This window comes from Ranitomeya variabilis, chromosome 3 (genome assembly GCF_051348905.1).
Source record: "Ranitomeya variabilis isolate aRanVar5 chromosome 3, aRanVar5.hap1, whole genome shotgun sequence".
Classification (NCBI taxonomy): Eukaryota; Metazoa; Chordata; class Amphibia; order Anura; family Dendrobatidae; genus Ranitomeya; species Ranitomeya variabilis.
Window position 1 is genome coordinate 28,472,486 of NC_135234.1, and position 13,858 is coordinate 28,486,343.

Here is a 13,858-nt window from a genome sequence, read left to right on the forward strand (position 1 = left end):
TTATTTTTCAACAGGACAATGACCCCAAACACACCTCCAGGCTGTGTAAGGGCTATTTGACCAAGAAGGAGAGTGATGGGGTGCTACGCCAGATGACCTGGCCTCCACAGTCACCAGACCCGAACCCAATCGAGATGGTGTGGGGTGAGCTGGACCGCAGAGTGAAGGCAAAAGGGACAACAAGTGCTAAGCATCTCTGGGAACTCCTTCAAGATTGTTGGAAGACCATTCCCGGTGACTACCTTTTGAAGCTCATCAAGAGAATGCCAAGAGTGTGCAAAGCAGTCATCAAAGCAAAAGGTGGCTACTTTGAAGAACCGAGAATATAAGACATAATTTCAGTTGTTTCACACTTTTTGTTAAGTATATAATTCCACATGTGTTAATTCATAGATTTGATGCCTTCAGTGTGAATGTACAATTTTCATAGTCATGAAAATACAGAAAAATCCTTAAATGAGAAGGTGTGTCCAAACTTTTGGTCTGTACTGTACGTGTACAATTAGTTTTTTTTACTCAGCAGCTATTAATAATGTGCAGGACCATTTACAGATTCCTATGCTACAGAATTGTAATGTGTCCGTAAAAATTGGACGCCATATTGATGGTCCGTATTGCATGCAATTTTTTTTATTGAATTTTTCATTGAATAACATTAGTCCGAGTGCAATATCCGATTTATACGCAAGTGTGAGTGAACCCTTAGCGGTAGTCCCAAAAGTCAGTGGAACCCGACTAATTATAAAGTGAGTTTCAATATTTAAATATTTTTTACCTATTTTTTATATGCAGTTTTGTACTTTAAAAAGTCATTTTTCATTGCCCCAATAAGAAGAGAAATATTAAAAATATTCATATCTAAAACTTCAAAAAGTAAAATTGGTTATCAGAGGACTTGATGGTATGATGTGAACTATCTGGCGGTATGGAGGTTTCCCTGACCTCCACACTATCATTTTATTATAGTTTTTATTGGTTTATCTTTTTTATTTGACACCCCCAGTTCCACCCAAAATGTTGGGACATTGTGTAAAATCTAAAGAGAACACGAATGCGATGATTTGGATATCTCTTAAAACAATTAAAAGTTTTTCAGCAAGTTCTAATTTTTTTTCAAGTAATTTACTAAATATTTTTAGGGACCACATCACTCTTGGATTGACTTTGAGGGGCTTATATGCCAGAAAAACTATATACAAGACCCCATTTTAACAACTGCACCTCTTCGAAGTATATATACGGTAACCACATTCAGAAAGTTTGTTAACTCTCCGGGTGCTTCACAAGATTTAATTCAAACTAGAAGAAAAAAAAATTACTGTAGAATTTTTTTTTGGTTTTTACTAGAATGTTTCTTTAGCCCCAATTTTAAATTTTTGACCAGGTGAAAAAGATAAAATGGATCCCACAATTTGTCGTGTAATTTCCTCTGAGTACGCCGATACCCCATATGTAACTCTTGTTTGGGCGCACGGCAGAGCTCGGAAGGGCAGGAGCAGCATTTGACTTTTGGAGCACAAGTTTTAGTAGAATAGATTGCGGACACCATGTCACAGTTGGAGAGCCTCCTTGAGCAGCCAAAGCAGCAGAAACCCCCCACAAGTGACCACATTTTGCTCATTTTTCAAAAGCTCTGACCGCCGACATCATCTGGACCTGATTGTTTCAGATCCCAATGATGTTAACCCTGTGTTATCTTCTAAATTCTGCAATTGATAGCGGTCGCAGCATTTAGACGTTTGTGAGAGGGGAATCCCTCATAGAGATTTTTATAGATATCTGCAGCTGAGACATGCTATAACTTACCCGTTCCCGCTTCCTAGAATGCGAATATCTAGATATCCACTAATAGGAATATTGTCAACCCAGGGACCTACAGGTGTGATTTCCTCCCTGTATACCTTTTTGTTAAATTCCAAGATTGCTTCCACTCAATTGGCTGTGGAGGGTAAATGGAGGCTCCTAATCCCATCTATCACTGATGACCAGTGGAATGAAGCACTGGAGGCGCATACGATGGTGTCTCCAGCTGCAAATAACAAATTAATTCAGTTCTATATATTCCACCAATCCTATTTAAACCCAAGTAGACTACATAAATTCGGTAGAAGAATAAATGATGAATGTCATAGATGTGGGGAGGAGGGAGCGGATTTTGGCATCTCATTCGGGATTGTAGCATCATAAGATATTGGAAGGATGTGATTTTTACACTAAAAAGGATACTTGGGATACCTGTTGAATGTAATCCAGAGCTGTGTGTGTTGGGTGTGGTGGATGAAGAAATGTGGTCTCATTATGACAGAATATTTCTCAGAGAGGCTCTGTTTATGGCTAGGAAAGCGATAGCGCTGAGGATGGGGGGTAAGTCTCCTTCGATCAATCAGTGGAGAAAATTAGTCAACGATATAATTCCATGTGAGAACATATTATACAGGAACAGAGGCTGTCCCCAGAAATTTCCTAGAATTTGGGAAAGGTGGTGCGATTCACCCCTGACGCACCTAGCCCCCGGTGCTGTGATTTCTTCAACTGCGAGATATAATCCCTGAGGTTTCTCCTTTTTAGTGCATGAACGTGATGCTCTATGTGGACTCAGGAATATTTGCTTGTTATAACCTGAAATATTACATAATCAGAACCTTAATACAGAACTTCTTGGTTGATGGTGCAATGCTGCTGAGAATACATTATGTTTAATGTTTTATTTTACTTATTTTATTTGTTTGTTTTGTCATTGAAAGTATGATTTTATTATTGATATTGTGGATGAAGATTTGATGAATTACTCTGATTTTACTCTGCAATGTCACATGCCCGTTATATTATTTTGTGGAATCTTTCAATAAAAAGAGTTTTAAAAAAAATTTAAAAAAAGTTTGTGAGAGGGAGTGGGCTCCTTTTCTCACCCCTCCGGTACATGTGATCATGTGAGAGCCAAGGGTTGTTATGGCAGCCGAATGTCAAATGATGACCTCTAGGTCTGCCAGGTACGGTGGCCTGTAAGACCCAGCCATCAGGAGGGTCTAGCAGGCGATCTCTAAAGCTGACAGGTCTCATGCATTGCAGACAAACTGTACCCTTCATTTTCTCCTATTATCCCTTTTTAAAATTACAAACTTGAGGCCAAAGCAACATTTTAGTGGAAATAATATAATAATAATATAATAATAATAATAATAATTTTCCATTGACTCAGCCCAATGTTATACAATTTTGTGAATCGCATGAGGGATAAAAATGCTCAATACGCCGCTAGATGAATTGCTCAAGAGGTGTAGTTTCTGTGGGTGTTTCTTTCCGAGGTTTCTGCTGTTTTGGCATGTCAGGGTCTCTGGAAATGTGACATGGCATCCGCAATCTGTTCCTGCCAAAATGTCACTCCTTCCCTTCCAAGCCCTGCTGTGCGTCCAAACAGTATTTTTCCCCCGCATGTGGGGTATTGGTGCACTCAGGATAAATTGGAAACACATTTTATGGTCTATTTTTTCTTTCCTATTACCCTTGTGAAATTAAAAAAATCTGGGCTAAAGCAACATTTTTTTGGAAAAATTTGACTTTTTTTAATTTTCATGGCTCAACGTTATAAAATGCTGTGTAGCACCTTGGGGTTGAAGGTGCTCACCGCACATCTAGATAAATTCCTTGAGGGGTATAGTTTTCAAAATGGTGTCACTTGTGGGGGGTTTCCACTGTTCAGGCTCAACAGGGGTTATCCAAAGGCGACATGGCTCTCAGACAATTCCATCAAAGTCTGCGTTTCAAAACGTCGCTCCTTCCCTTCTGAGCCCTGCCGTGCGCCCAAACAGTAGTTTTCCCCCATATATAGGGCATCAGCGTACTCGGGAGAAATTGCATCACTGACAAAAGGGGAAGCGGCAAAAGCCTAAATGGTAAAAGTGTAAATATTTAGAAAAATATGATAAAAAACAATAAAACATTTTTTAGTAATAAAAAGGGAGAAAAAAACAGCAAGAGAAATCCCTTGCATTAAAGATGTAAATTTAATTGATAGGAAATATAAGCAGCTTATCATCATCCATTGAGTTCAGAGACATTCCATGGATCAATAATGACTCCTAGTGATCAAAAAGCAAAATTACAGTTTGTGCTATAGAAAAATACAGCAATATAAATACAGGTACAACAGTGACTCCTAGTGGTCACATAGATTAATTGTAATTTGTACTGTAATAATGGAACAAGTACAATACAGAAACTGCCACTGAAATGTTCATATGGAATGGTGCATAATGAAGCACGAGACAATAATAGTTCCAGACAGTCCTAAAAACAAAGATAATAATTACTGCTGCATTTTAGAAATAAAGTAAAAGTAAAATACTAGTCACATGCAAAAGTATAAATTCAGGTTTATCAGATATATATACAGTAAGTTGAAGGGACAGCAGTGACCCATGTTTTCATTGCTATAATATGGTAGAAAGCAACAAGTTATACTATTGGGCGATGATTGTTTTAGCCCCAGATTTGACATTTTTACACAGGGAAATGGGTAAAAACTTCTGTTTAGGCACACTGTGGGGCTCAGAACAGAGTGGGGCATTTGGATTTGGGAACCCAGAATTTGTAGGATTTCTTTTTGGGGCGAGGGACTATAGTGCTTTTCCAGAGCCTTTGTGCTACCAGTAACGTGGAAGCCCCTTATATCTCTGTTAATAGATGATGGCCCTGAGTGGGGACTTGTTTTTTGTGGGTTGAGTTGAAACTTTTATTGGTGGCATTTTGGGGTACATAACATTTTGGATCACTGTTATATTGTGTTCTACGCTGAGCATTTAAATCTGAGTTTCTATCTAAACCTCCAAAATACCAGATTCAGATGAAACCCCTGAGGGATCCATTCACTATAATGAGGCAGCAGAGTTACTCTGAACTCCGTCTGGCCTCTGTTCAACGGTTTCCTTCTTTTCTGAAGTGCACAAAACTATGTCAGACCGCATTTTTAAGCAATCCTAAAAAGAAAGACACCGCCGGATCACAGGTCAAACGGTGTCCACAGTGCCTCCATCTATCTCATTATAGGGAATCTTCCTCCGGAGGTTCTGTCTGAATCACATATTTCAGAGATTTACACGGAAACCCCAGTGTAATCACTTGGCGTACAGCGTAGGCTAAATGTGTGCCGAACCTTACTGCGATTTTTGGGAGGCAGAATGAACAAATCAACAGCAGGTGAAAAATTGAGTTTTATTTTTTATGCCATTCATCGTGTGGTATAAGTGATTAGGCGGCTTTATTCTTTTGGTCACTATGATTACAACGATACCAAATTTATACTGTTTTTCAGGTTTTGCTTCTCATCCACATGCCATAAGTTGTCATTGAATTTTTGTTTTTGATGGGTATTAAAAAGTGGTGTGAAAAAGTGTTTGCCCCTTCCTGATTTCCTATTATTTTGCATGTTTGTCACACTTAATTGTGTCAGATCAACAAACAGATATAAATATTAGGCAAATATAACACAAGTAAACACAAAATGCAGTTTTTAAATAAATGTATTATTAAGGGAAAAAGAAATCCAAACCTACAGGGCTCTGTGTGAAAACATAAAACATAAATTAACTGTGGTTTATCACATCTAGCCACATGCAGGCCTGATTACTGCCACACCTGTTCTCAATCGAGAAATCCATTAATTATTACCTGCCTGACAAATAGAAGTTCACCAAAAGATCCTCAAAAGCTAGAAATCATGCCGCGATCAAAAGAAATTCTGGAACAAATGACAAGCAAAGTAACTGAGATCTATCTGTCTGGAAAAGGTGATAAAACCATTTCTAAATCTTTTGGACTCCAGCGAACCACAGTGAGAGTCATTTTCCACAAATGGCGAAAACATGGAACAGTGGCCAGCTGACCAAAATTACCCAAAGAGCGCAGAGACGATTCAACCAAGAGGTCACACCCACCCACAACAACATCCAAAGAACTGTAGGCCCCATTTGCCTCAGTTATGGTCAGTCTTCATGACTTTACCATAAGAAAGAGACTGGGCAAAAATGGCCTGCACTGCAGAGTTCCAAGATGAAAGCAACTGCTGAACAATCAGAACGTAAAGGCTCTTCTCAGATTTGCCAGACAACATCTAGGATGGTCCCCAAGACTTTTGAGAGAATACTCTGTGGACTGGCGAGACAAAAGTTGAACTTTTTGGAAGGTGTATGTCCCATTACATCTGGCACAGAAGTAATGCAGCATTTCAGAAAAGGAACATCATATCAACAGTAAAATGTAGTGGTAGTGTGATGGTCTGGAGCTGTTTTGCTGCTTCAGGATCTGGAAGACTTGCTGTGGTAAATGGAACCATGAATTCTGTGTCTACCAAAAACTCCTGAAGGAGAATGTCCGGCCATCTGTTTGTGAAGCTGAAGCGCATTTGGTTTATGCAGTAGAACAATGATCCAAAACACATCAGCAAGTCCACCTCTGAATGGCTTAAGAAAAACAAAATTAAGACTTTGGAGTGGCCTAGTCAAAGTCCTGACCTTAATATGATTAAGATGCTGTGGCATGAACTTGAAAAGGCGGTTCATGCTCCGGGAAACCTCCAGTGTGGCTGAATTACAACAATTCTGTAAAGATGAGTGGGTCAAAATTCCTCCAGAGCGTTGTAAAAGACTCATTGCCAGTTATCACAAATGCTTCATTGCAGTTTTGCTGCTAAGGGCGGCCCAACCAGTTATTAAGTTTAGGGGGCAATCACTTTTTCACACAGGACCCTGTAGGTTTGGATTTCCTTTTCCCTTAATAATAAAGACTTTCAATTACAAACTGCATTATGTGATTACTTGTGATATCTTTGTCTAACGTATAAATTTGCTTGGTGATCTGAAACATTCAAGTGTAATAAACATGCAAAAATAATAAGATATCAGGAAGGGGCAGACACTTTTTCGCACTACTGTATATATCTGTTTTCCTTTGTTTTTATTTATTTATTTTTTATTATTCAAGGCTCCCAAAAAGCACCTGCAGAACGGGATCATCCGTGGTTATCAAATCGGCTTCCGGGAATACAGCACAGGAGGCAACTATCAGTTTAATATCATCACTGTGGACACGACCGGGGACAGCGAGTTGTACACCTTGGATAATCTTAAGAAGTTCACCCAGTACGGAGTGGTCGTGCAGGCATGTAACCGGGCCGGGACAGGGCCATCGTCTCAGGAAATCATCACCACAACGCTAGAGGATGGTAAGACTTTCACTAGGGCGATCATCATGTCTACGTGTGAGTGCCAGGGGTGCCGGATCCAGGCGAACCCTGAGATCTAAATCTTCTTAAAGGAATAGTTCAGATTTATGCAAAAAATAAACCAACAAACTTCTGCAACTTTTTAATATTCTACATTTTAATTCCAATGTGCAAATTGTGGAGATCTTTTAAGGGATTGGGAGGGTTACAAATAACAATTATTTACAATTTGGGATGACCCAACAAGAACCCTCACTAATAAGTCCTAAAACTTAACTTTTATTACGGATTAAAAAATGGAGTAAAACTAAACATAAAACGTTCTGCCTCTATATTGCCAAAACGATTCTAATATAATGTAAAGGCCAAATATCAACTAGTGACACCCCGGGGTGTCAACATTATAGGGCAAACACGACAGTGTTTCCTAGAGCACATGGCACGGCATGATTGGATATCGGGACACGTCCCTTCATAGATACCAGAATGATTGGCTGGTTATAATAGTGACGTGGCGCTTCCTGATATTTCTCATAGCTGAAGGTTTTGCTACTTTCCTGATAGGAGAGCATATGACACGTCGTCTTGGATACCAAAACTATTTAGCATATCAAAATTAATTGATATCAGCTGCATATCATAATATTAGCGACATGATTAAACAGTAGAACGCACCAAAGTTATCTCCGCTGCGCTAATATTTGGTTATAATGATGACAGCATGGAGCAGATATAACACGTCATCTTGTGTCAGAATGCTCAGCGTGTCGGCATTTGTTAATATTGGAACCATGTCCAACATAAAACTGCAACCAAATAAAGAGCAAATGATAATATATATAAGCATAAATTATTGGTGTAAATCACATAATGTTCTCTTTACATTAAGCAGTGGGGATGGAGCAGATGACCCAGGAGGTCCCTTCCAACCAATCATATACCACAAGTGGTCCCAATCATGAGCTTAATGAATAATGTTAAAAGGAAAAAGCTTTAGAAATAAGAATTCCTCGTAGAAACCATCTGGATTCAGGGTACCCAATCTATACATCCATTTAGCCTCTTCTCTCAACAGATGTAGGTCCAGGTTACCTTTTCTGTGTTTGAGCGTACATTTCTGTATACCCCAAAACTGCCTGGCCAGAGGGTCCGAACTGTGATGGAATCTCATACAGAGTAACACAGGAGTAATTGTTTCTAATAGAACCGATGTGTTGCAACCAGGGCTGTGGAGTCGGAGTCGGCGTCCATTTTGGTGGAGTCGGTATAAAATGGACCGGCTCCTAAAGGATATAATAAATTGGATTCAGTCGTCCAGTGCAGGATGTGCTGTAAATGTTTTCATAGTAGTTGGGGAAAGTTATGAAATGTCCTATAAATGTCTGTTCTGTTCGGCTTTTATTTGAGATAAATCTGTGCTGCACTTTATGAGCATTCTCAGTATTGAGGCAGGGCTGTGGAGTCAGAGTCGGAACTCAGGGAAATTGAGGAGGAGTCGGAGTTGGAGTCAATGGTTTTGCTTTCCGACTCCACAGCCCCCTTTTGCAGCACGCGCCTCCTGAGTTGTTGACCAGTTTTGTCCACATACAAAGGGCAGGAGCATTTAGCTCCATCAATCTCACCAGATGTGGTGCCATTTCTGAAATCTCTAATAACTAAGGTTTTGGATTTTCTGGGGGATTTTTAAATTGTTTGTTAGTCGAGATAACATTACACGCCTGACCGCATCTATATGATCCAAAAGTTTGATTTTGTCACCCGGCCATTCTTGATTTTTTTTTTATCTTGTGAGGAATGGCTTGGAACCATCATATTTCTCACATTGGGGCCTTTTCTATATGAAACATTGGGATATTGTAAAATTCTGACTTTCAAGTCATTGTCCTCTTGTAAAAGGTGCCAATGTTTTGAAAATATCTTCTTAACTATAGACGCTCCTTGATCGAAGGTAGCAATGCATCTAATAGGTTAATCTTTGGTTTTTTTTGTGCAAATTTTTAGTTATTAAGAGGTGACCTCTTTTCGTATGTACGATGACATGCTCTTTTTATAGGCGTACAATCCTATCCGCTTTCCCTAAATAATACAGAGTATATCGTTCGTCCACAAAGTCCTCCTCCCTGGAACAATGTAGCCTCGCTCGAAGGTATTGGCCGGTGGGGATGCCCTTTTTGACTGACAGCAGATGGAAACTGTCCCAGTAAAGGAGGCTATCTGTGGAAGTCTCCTTCCTATATGTGTTAGTCTGGATATTCCCAGTATCATCAATCCAAATTGTTAAATCAAGAAAATTAATAGTTTTGGTGTTCATTTCATGAGTAAATCTTACACCCATTTTATTGTTATTAAAAATGTGAACAAAATCTAAAAATAACAACCCCAAAAAAATCAGAATACGCAACATACGTCTCCCGAGTTGTTGACCTGTTTGGCCACATACAAACAATGGCAGGATCATTTAGCTGTATAAATCTCACCAGATGTGCTGCAATTTATGATATATCGAATAACAAAGGCTTTATGGAGAGAAGAGGCTAAATGGACGTATAGATCGGGTGCCCTGAATCCAGGTGGTTTGTGTTAGGGATTCTCTAAAGCCTTTTCCATTTAGTATTTTTCATTGGGACCACTTGTGGTAAATGATAGAAATGGTCTTCTGAGTGTACATTAATTTTATTATATACTAATTAGAGAGCATTTTCCACTATTACAGAGTATTTCTATACTGTACTGTATTGTTTTTAACTTGTTTTTCTTTTCCTTCTGGCACAATTTGTCTTTCCTCGTGTGCAATGGTCCAACACATATGGATAAAATGATGTGATGACCCGATACCGGCATTTACCTTATCTGCACTATTAGTAGGATTATACACTGCCTAATGTAAAGAGAACTTTATGTGATTTACCCCAATAATTTATGCTTATATTTATTATCATTTGTGTATTATCATTTATAATCATTGTTTATTTTCACACGTTGGTAGGGCACTGAGTTTGGCCGGTCATTGTTTCCTGGGGCGGTCCTCATGTGAGCCAGTTTCTTTGTAGTGCTTGATGGTTTTTGCCACTGCACTTGGGGACACTTTCAAAGTTTGCCCAATTTTTCGGACTGACTGACCTTCATTTCTTAAAGTAATGATGGCCGCTCGTTTTTCTTTACTTAGCTGCTTTTTTCTTGCCATAATACAAATTCTAACAGTCTATTCAGTAGGACTATCAGCTGTGTATCCACCAGACTTCTGCACAACACAACTGATGGTCCCAACCCCATTTATAAGGCAAGAAATCCCACTTATTAAACCTAACAGCGCACACCTGTGAAGTGAAAACTATTCCTGGTGACTACCTCTTGAAGCTCATCAAGAGAATGCCAAGAGTGTGCAAAGCAGTCCTCAAAGCAAAAGGTGGCTACTTTGAAGAACCTAGAATGTAAGACATAATTTCAGTTGTTTCACACTTTTTTGCTAAGTATATACCGTATATACTCGAGTATAAGCCGACCTGAGTATAAGCCAAAACCCCTAATTTTGCCACAAAAAACTGGGAAAACTTAATGACTCAAGTATAAGCCTAGGGTGGGAAATGCAGCAGCTACCGGTAAATGTCAAAAATATAAATATGTACCAATAAAAGTAAAATTAATTGAGAAATCAGTAGGTTAAATGTTTTTGAATATCCATATTGAATCAGGAGCCCCATATAATGCTCCATACAGTTCATGATGGGCTCCATAAGATGCTCCATGTTAAAATATGCCCCATATAATGCTGCACAAATGTTAATTATGACCCCATAAGATGCTCCATAGAGATATTTGCTGCCCCCATATAACGCTGCACATGGCCCCATAAGATGCTCCATAGAGATATTTGCCCCATATGCTGTTGCTGCGATTTAAAAAAAAAATAAAAATCACTCACCTTTCGTCGCTCAGGACTTAGGCACTTGCTATAGTCACCTGTCCTCCGTTCCACCGTCGGCGCCGCTGTGTCTTCTGCGTCCTCTGCACTGACTGTTCAGGCAGAGGGCGGCGTGCACACTAATCGCGTCATCGCGCTCTCTGACCTGAGCGTCACTGCAGAGGATGCAGAAGACACAGCGGTGCCGATGGTGGAACGGGGACAGGTGAATATAGCGCACTGCCCCCATCATACTAACCTGCTCATGGCGCGGTCCCTGCACGTCTGTTCCCTGGCGCTGGCAGCTTCTTCCTGTATTGAGCGGTCACATGGTACCGCTCATTACAGTAATGAATATGTGGCTCCACCCCTATGGGAGTGTTGTCGGGTCCATATTCATTACTGTAATGAGCGGTACCATGTGACCGCTCAATACAGGAAGAAGCTGCCGGCGCCAGGGAACAGACGTGCAGGGACCGCTCCGGGAGCAGGTGAGTATGATTACACAGCTCTGCTCCCCGTCCCCTGCCGACCCCTGGGTATGACTCGAGTATAAGCCGAGAGAGGCAATTTCAGCCTAAAAAATGGGCTGAAATTCTCAGCTTATACTCGAGTATATACGGTAATTCCACATGTGTTAATTCATAGTTTTGATGCCTTCAGTGTGAATGTACAATTTTCATAGTCATGAAAATACAGAAAAATCTTTAAATGAGAAGGTGTGTCCAAACTTTTGGTCTGTACTGTATGTAACCTGCTTTAACCCCTTAGTGACGGAGCCAAATTTTTGAAATCTGACCAGTGTCACTTTATGTGGTAATAACCCTGGAACGCTTCAACAAATCCCAGTGATTTTGAGATTGTTTTTTCGTGGCACATTATACTTTATGATAATGGTAAATGTAGGTCGATATGTTTTGTGTTTATTTACAAAAAATATCAGAATTTTGACAAAAATGTTAAACAATTATTTCACTCATGTCTACTTTACATCAGCACAATTTGTAAAATGTTATTTTATTTTGTTAGCCTTTTAGGAGGTTTAAAAATGTAGCAGTAATTTTTCATTTTTTTTTCAAGGAAATTTACAAAACTTATTTTTTTAGAGACCTATCCATGTTTGAAGTAACTTTAGGGGTCCTGTATATTGGAAAACCCCCAAAGTGATACCATTTATATGTAATCACTATTGACATGAGCATCTAAGGGGTTAAACAGATATGGAAGGTGCAAATGCTGATCGTGGCTAATGCAGAAAGTTGTCAGCTACAGTGTACAGCCAACTGCTGCCAGATTGCCACTTTTAAGGGGATTCTATTCTGTTATATCTCAGGTCAGTACAAAGACGTATCGGCGGTCATTAAGGGGTTAACATATGCTAGCCTTTTCTGGCACAAAGTGAAAACAAACAGAAAATAAATAGTCTCTATAGTGCTGCGGGTCCGCCCGCTCAGATCAGTGTCCACACCTCCAGCCACAGACACTGAATGAGACTCTGTCTCCATTTTATCTGCCAAACCACGACCCTGGGGTAGAGATATGTGAGCAGTCATTCCCACCCATCTCTTATGACTGCTCGTAAAACCCAGCCCTGGAATGGCCTAATAACTCTCTCAGCACTATATGTGCTGGAGCATGCTTCCGAGCTAGCTAGCTGGTCTCCGTCTTTTAATGGAGCAGAAGCTCTTATTTGTCACTTAAACCACAACTGTGGGTTCTCGCATGATATGTCGGATCTATCGCTAGATGGAGAGGTGACATTTATCTGATATCTTGTCATTTCAGTTCCCAGCCGCCCCCCGGAGAATGTCCAGGCAGCTGCAACTTCACCAGAGACAATAACTATCTCCTGGTCGACCCCTTCCAAAGAAGCCCTCAATGGCATCCTCCAGGGGTTCAAGGTTATCTTCTGGGCAAATCTTCTAGATGGAGGTAAGTGTTTGTATTCACCTTAGAACACAAAACATAGAGTTAAAAGATAAAATTGTCACTATCTGCAGTCACCACTGGAGGGAGCTCAGGAGTTTTTGCATATTGTTTGTACATTGAAGTGATAAAATCAGTAAGCAGTCAGCTCCAGAGCTCCCTCCAGTGGTGGCTTCAGGTAGTGAATAAAACAAGCTCCTGAGCTCCATCCAGTGATGACTGCAGGTAGTGAATGAAACATGCTCCTGAGCTCCATCCAGTGGTGACTGCAGGTAGTGAATGAAACAAGCTCCTGAGCTTCATCAAGTGGTGATTGCAGGTAATGAATGTAGTAAGCTCCTGAGCTCCATCCAGTGGTGACTGCAGGTAGTGAATGAAACAAGCTCCCGAGCTTCATCCAGTGGTGACTGCAGGTAGTGAATGAAACAAGCTCCTGAGCTCCATCCAGTGGTGATTGCAGGTAGTGAATGAAACAAGCTCCTGAGCTTCATCCAGTGGTGATTGCAGGTAGTAAATGAAACAAGCTCCTGAGCTCCATCCAATGGTGACTGCAGGTAGTGAATGAAACAAGCTCCTGAGCTCCATCCAGTGGTGACTGCAGGTAGTGAATGAAACAAGCTCCTGAGCTTCATCAAGTGGTGATTGCAGGTAATGAATGTAGTAAGCTCCTGAGCTCCATCCAGTGGTGACTGCAGGTAGTGAATGAAACAAGCTCCTGAGCTTCATCCAGTGGTGATTGCAGGTAATGAATGTAGTAAGCTCCTGAGCTCCATCCAGTGGTGACTGCAGGTAGTGAATGAAACATGCTCCTG

General features: G+C 40.3%; 1 protein-coding gene across 2 annotated transcripts in view; it reads left to right on the plus strand.

Moving 5' to 3' along the window:
* DSCAM (DS cell adhesion molecule) overlaps window positions 1-13,858 on the plus strand; it is a 518,766-nt gene that overhangs the window by 291,616 nt on the left and 213,292 nt on the right. For both annotated transcript variants that reach the window (XM_077293859.1, XM_077293860.1), the window contains exons 17-18: window positions 6,979-7,219; window positions 12,906-13,052. In XM_077293859.1, the coding sequence (XP_077149974.1) occupies window positions 6,979-7,219; window positions 12,906-13,052 (388 nt within the window). The remainder of the gene's footprint in view (window positions 1-6,978; window positions 7,220-12,905; window positions 13,053-13,858) is intronic.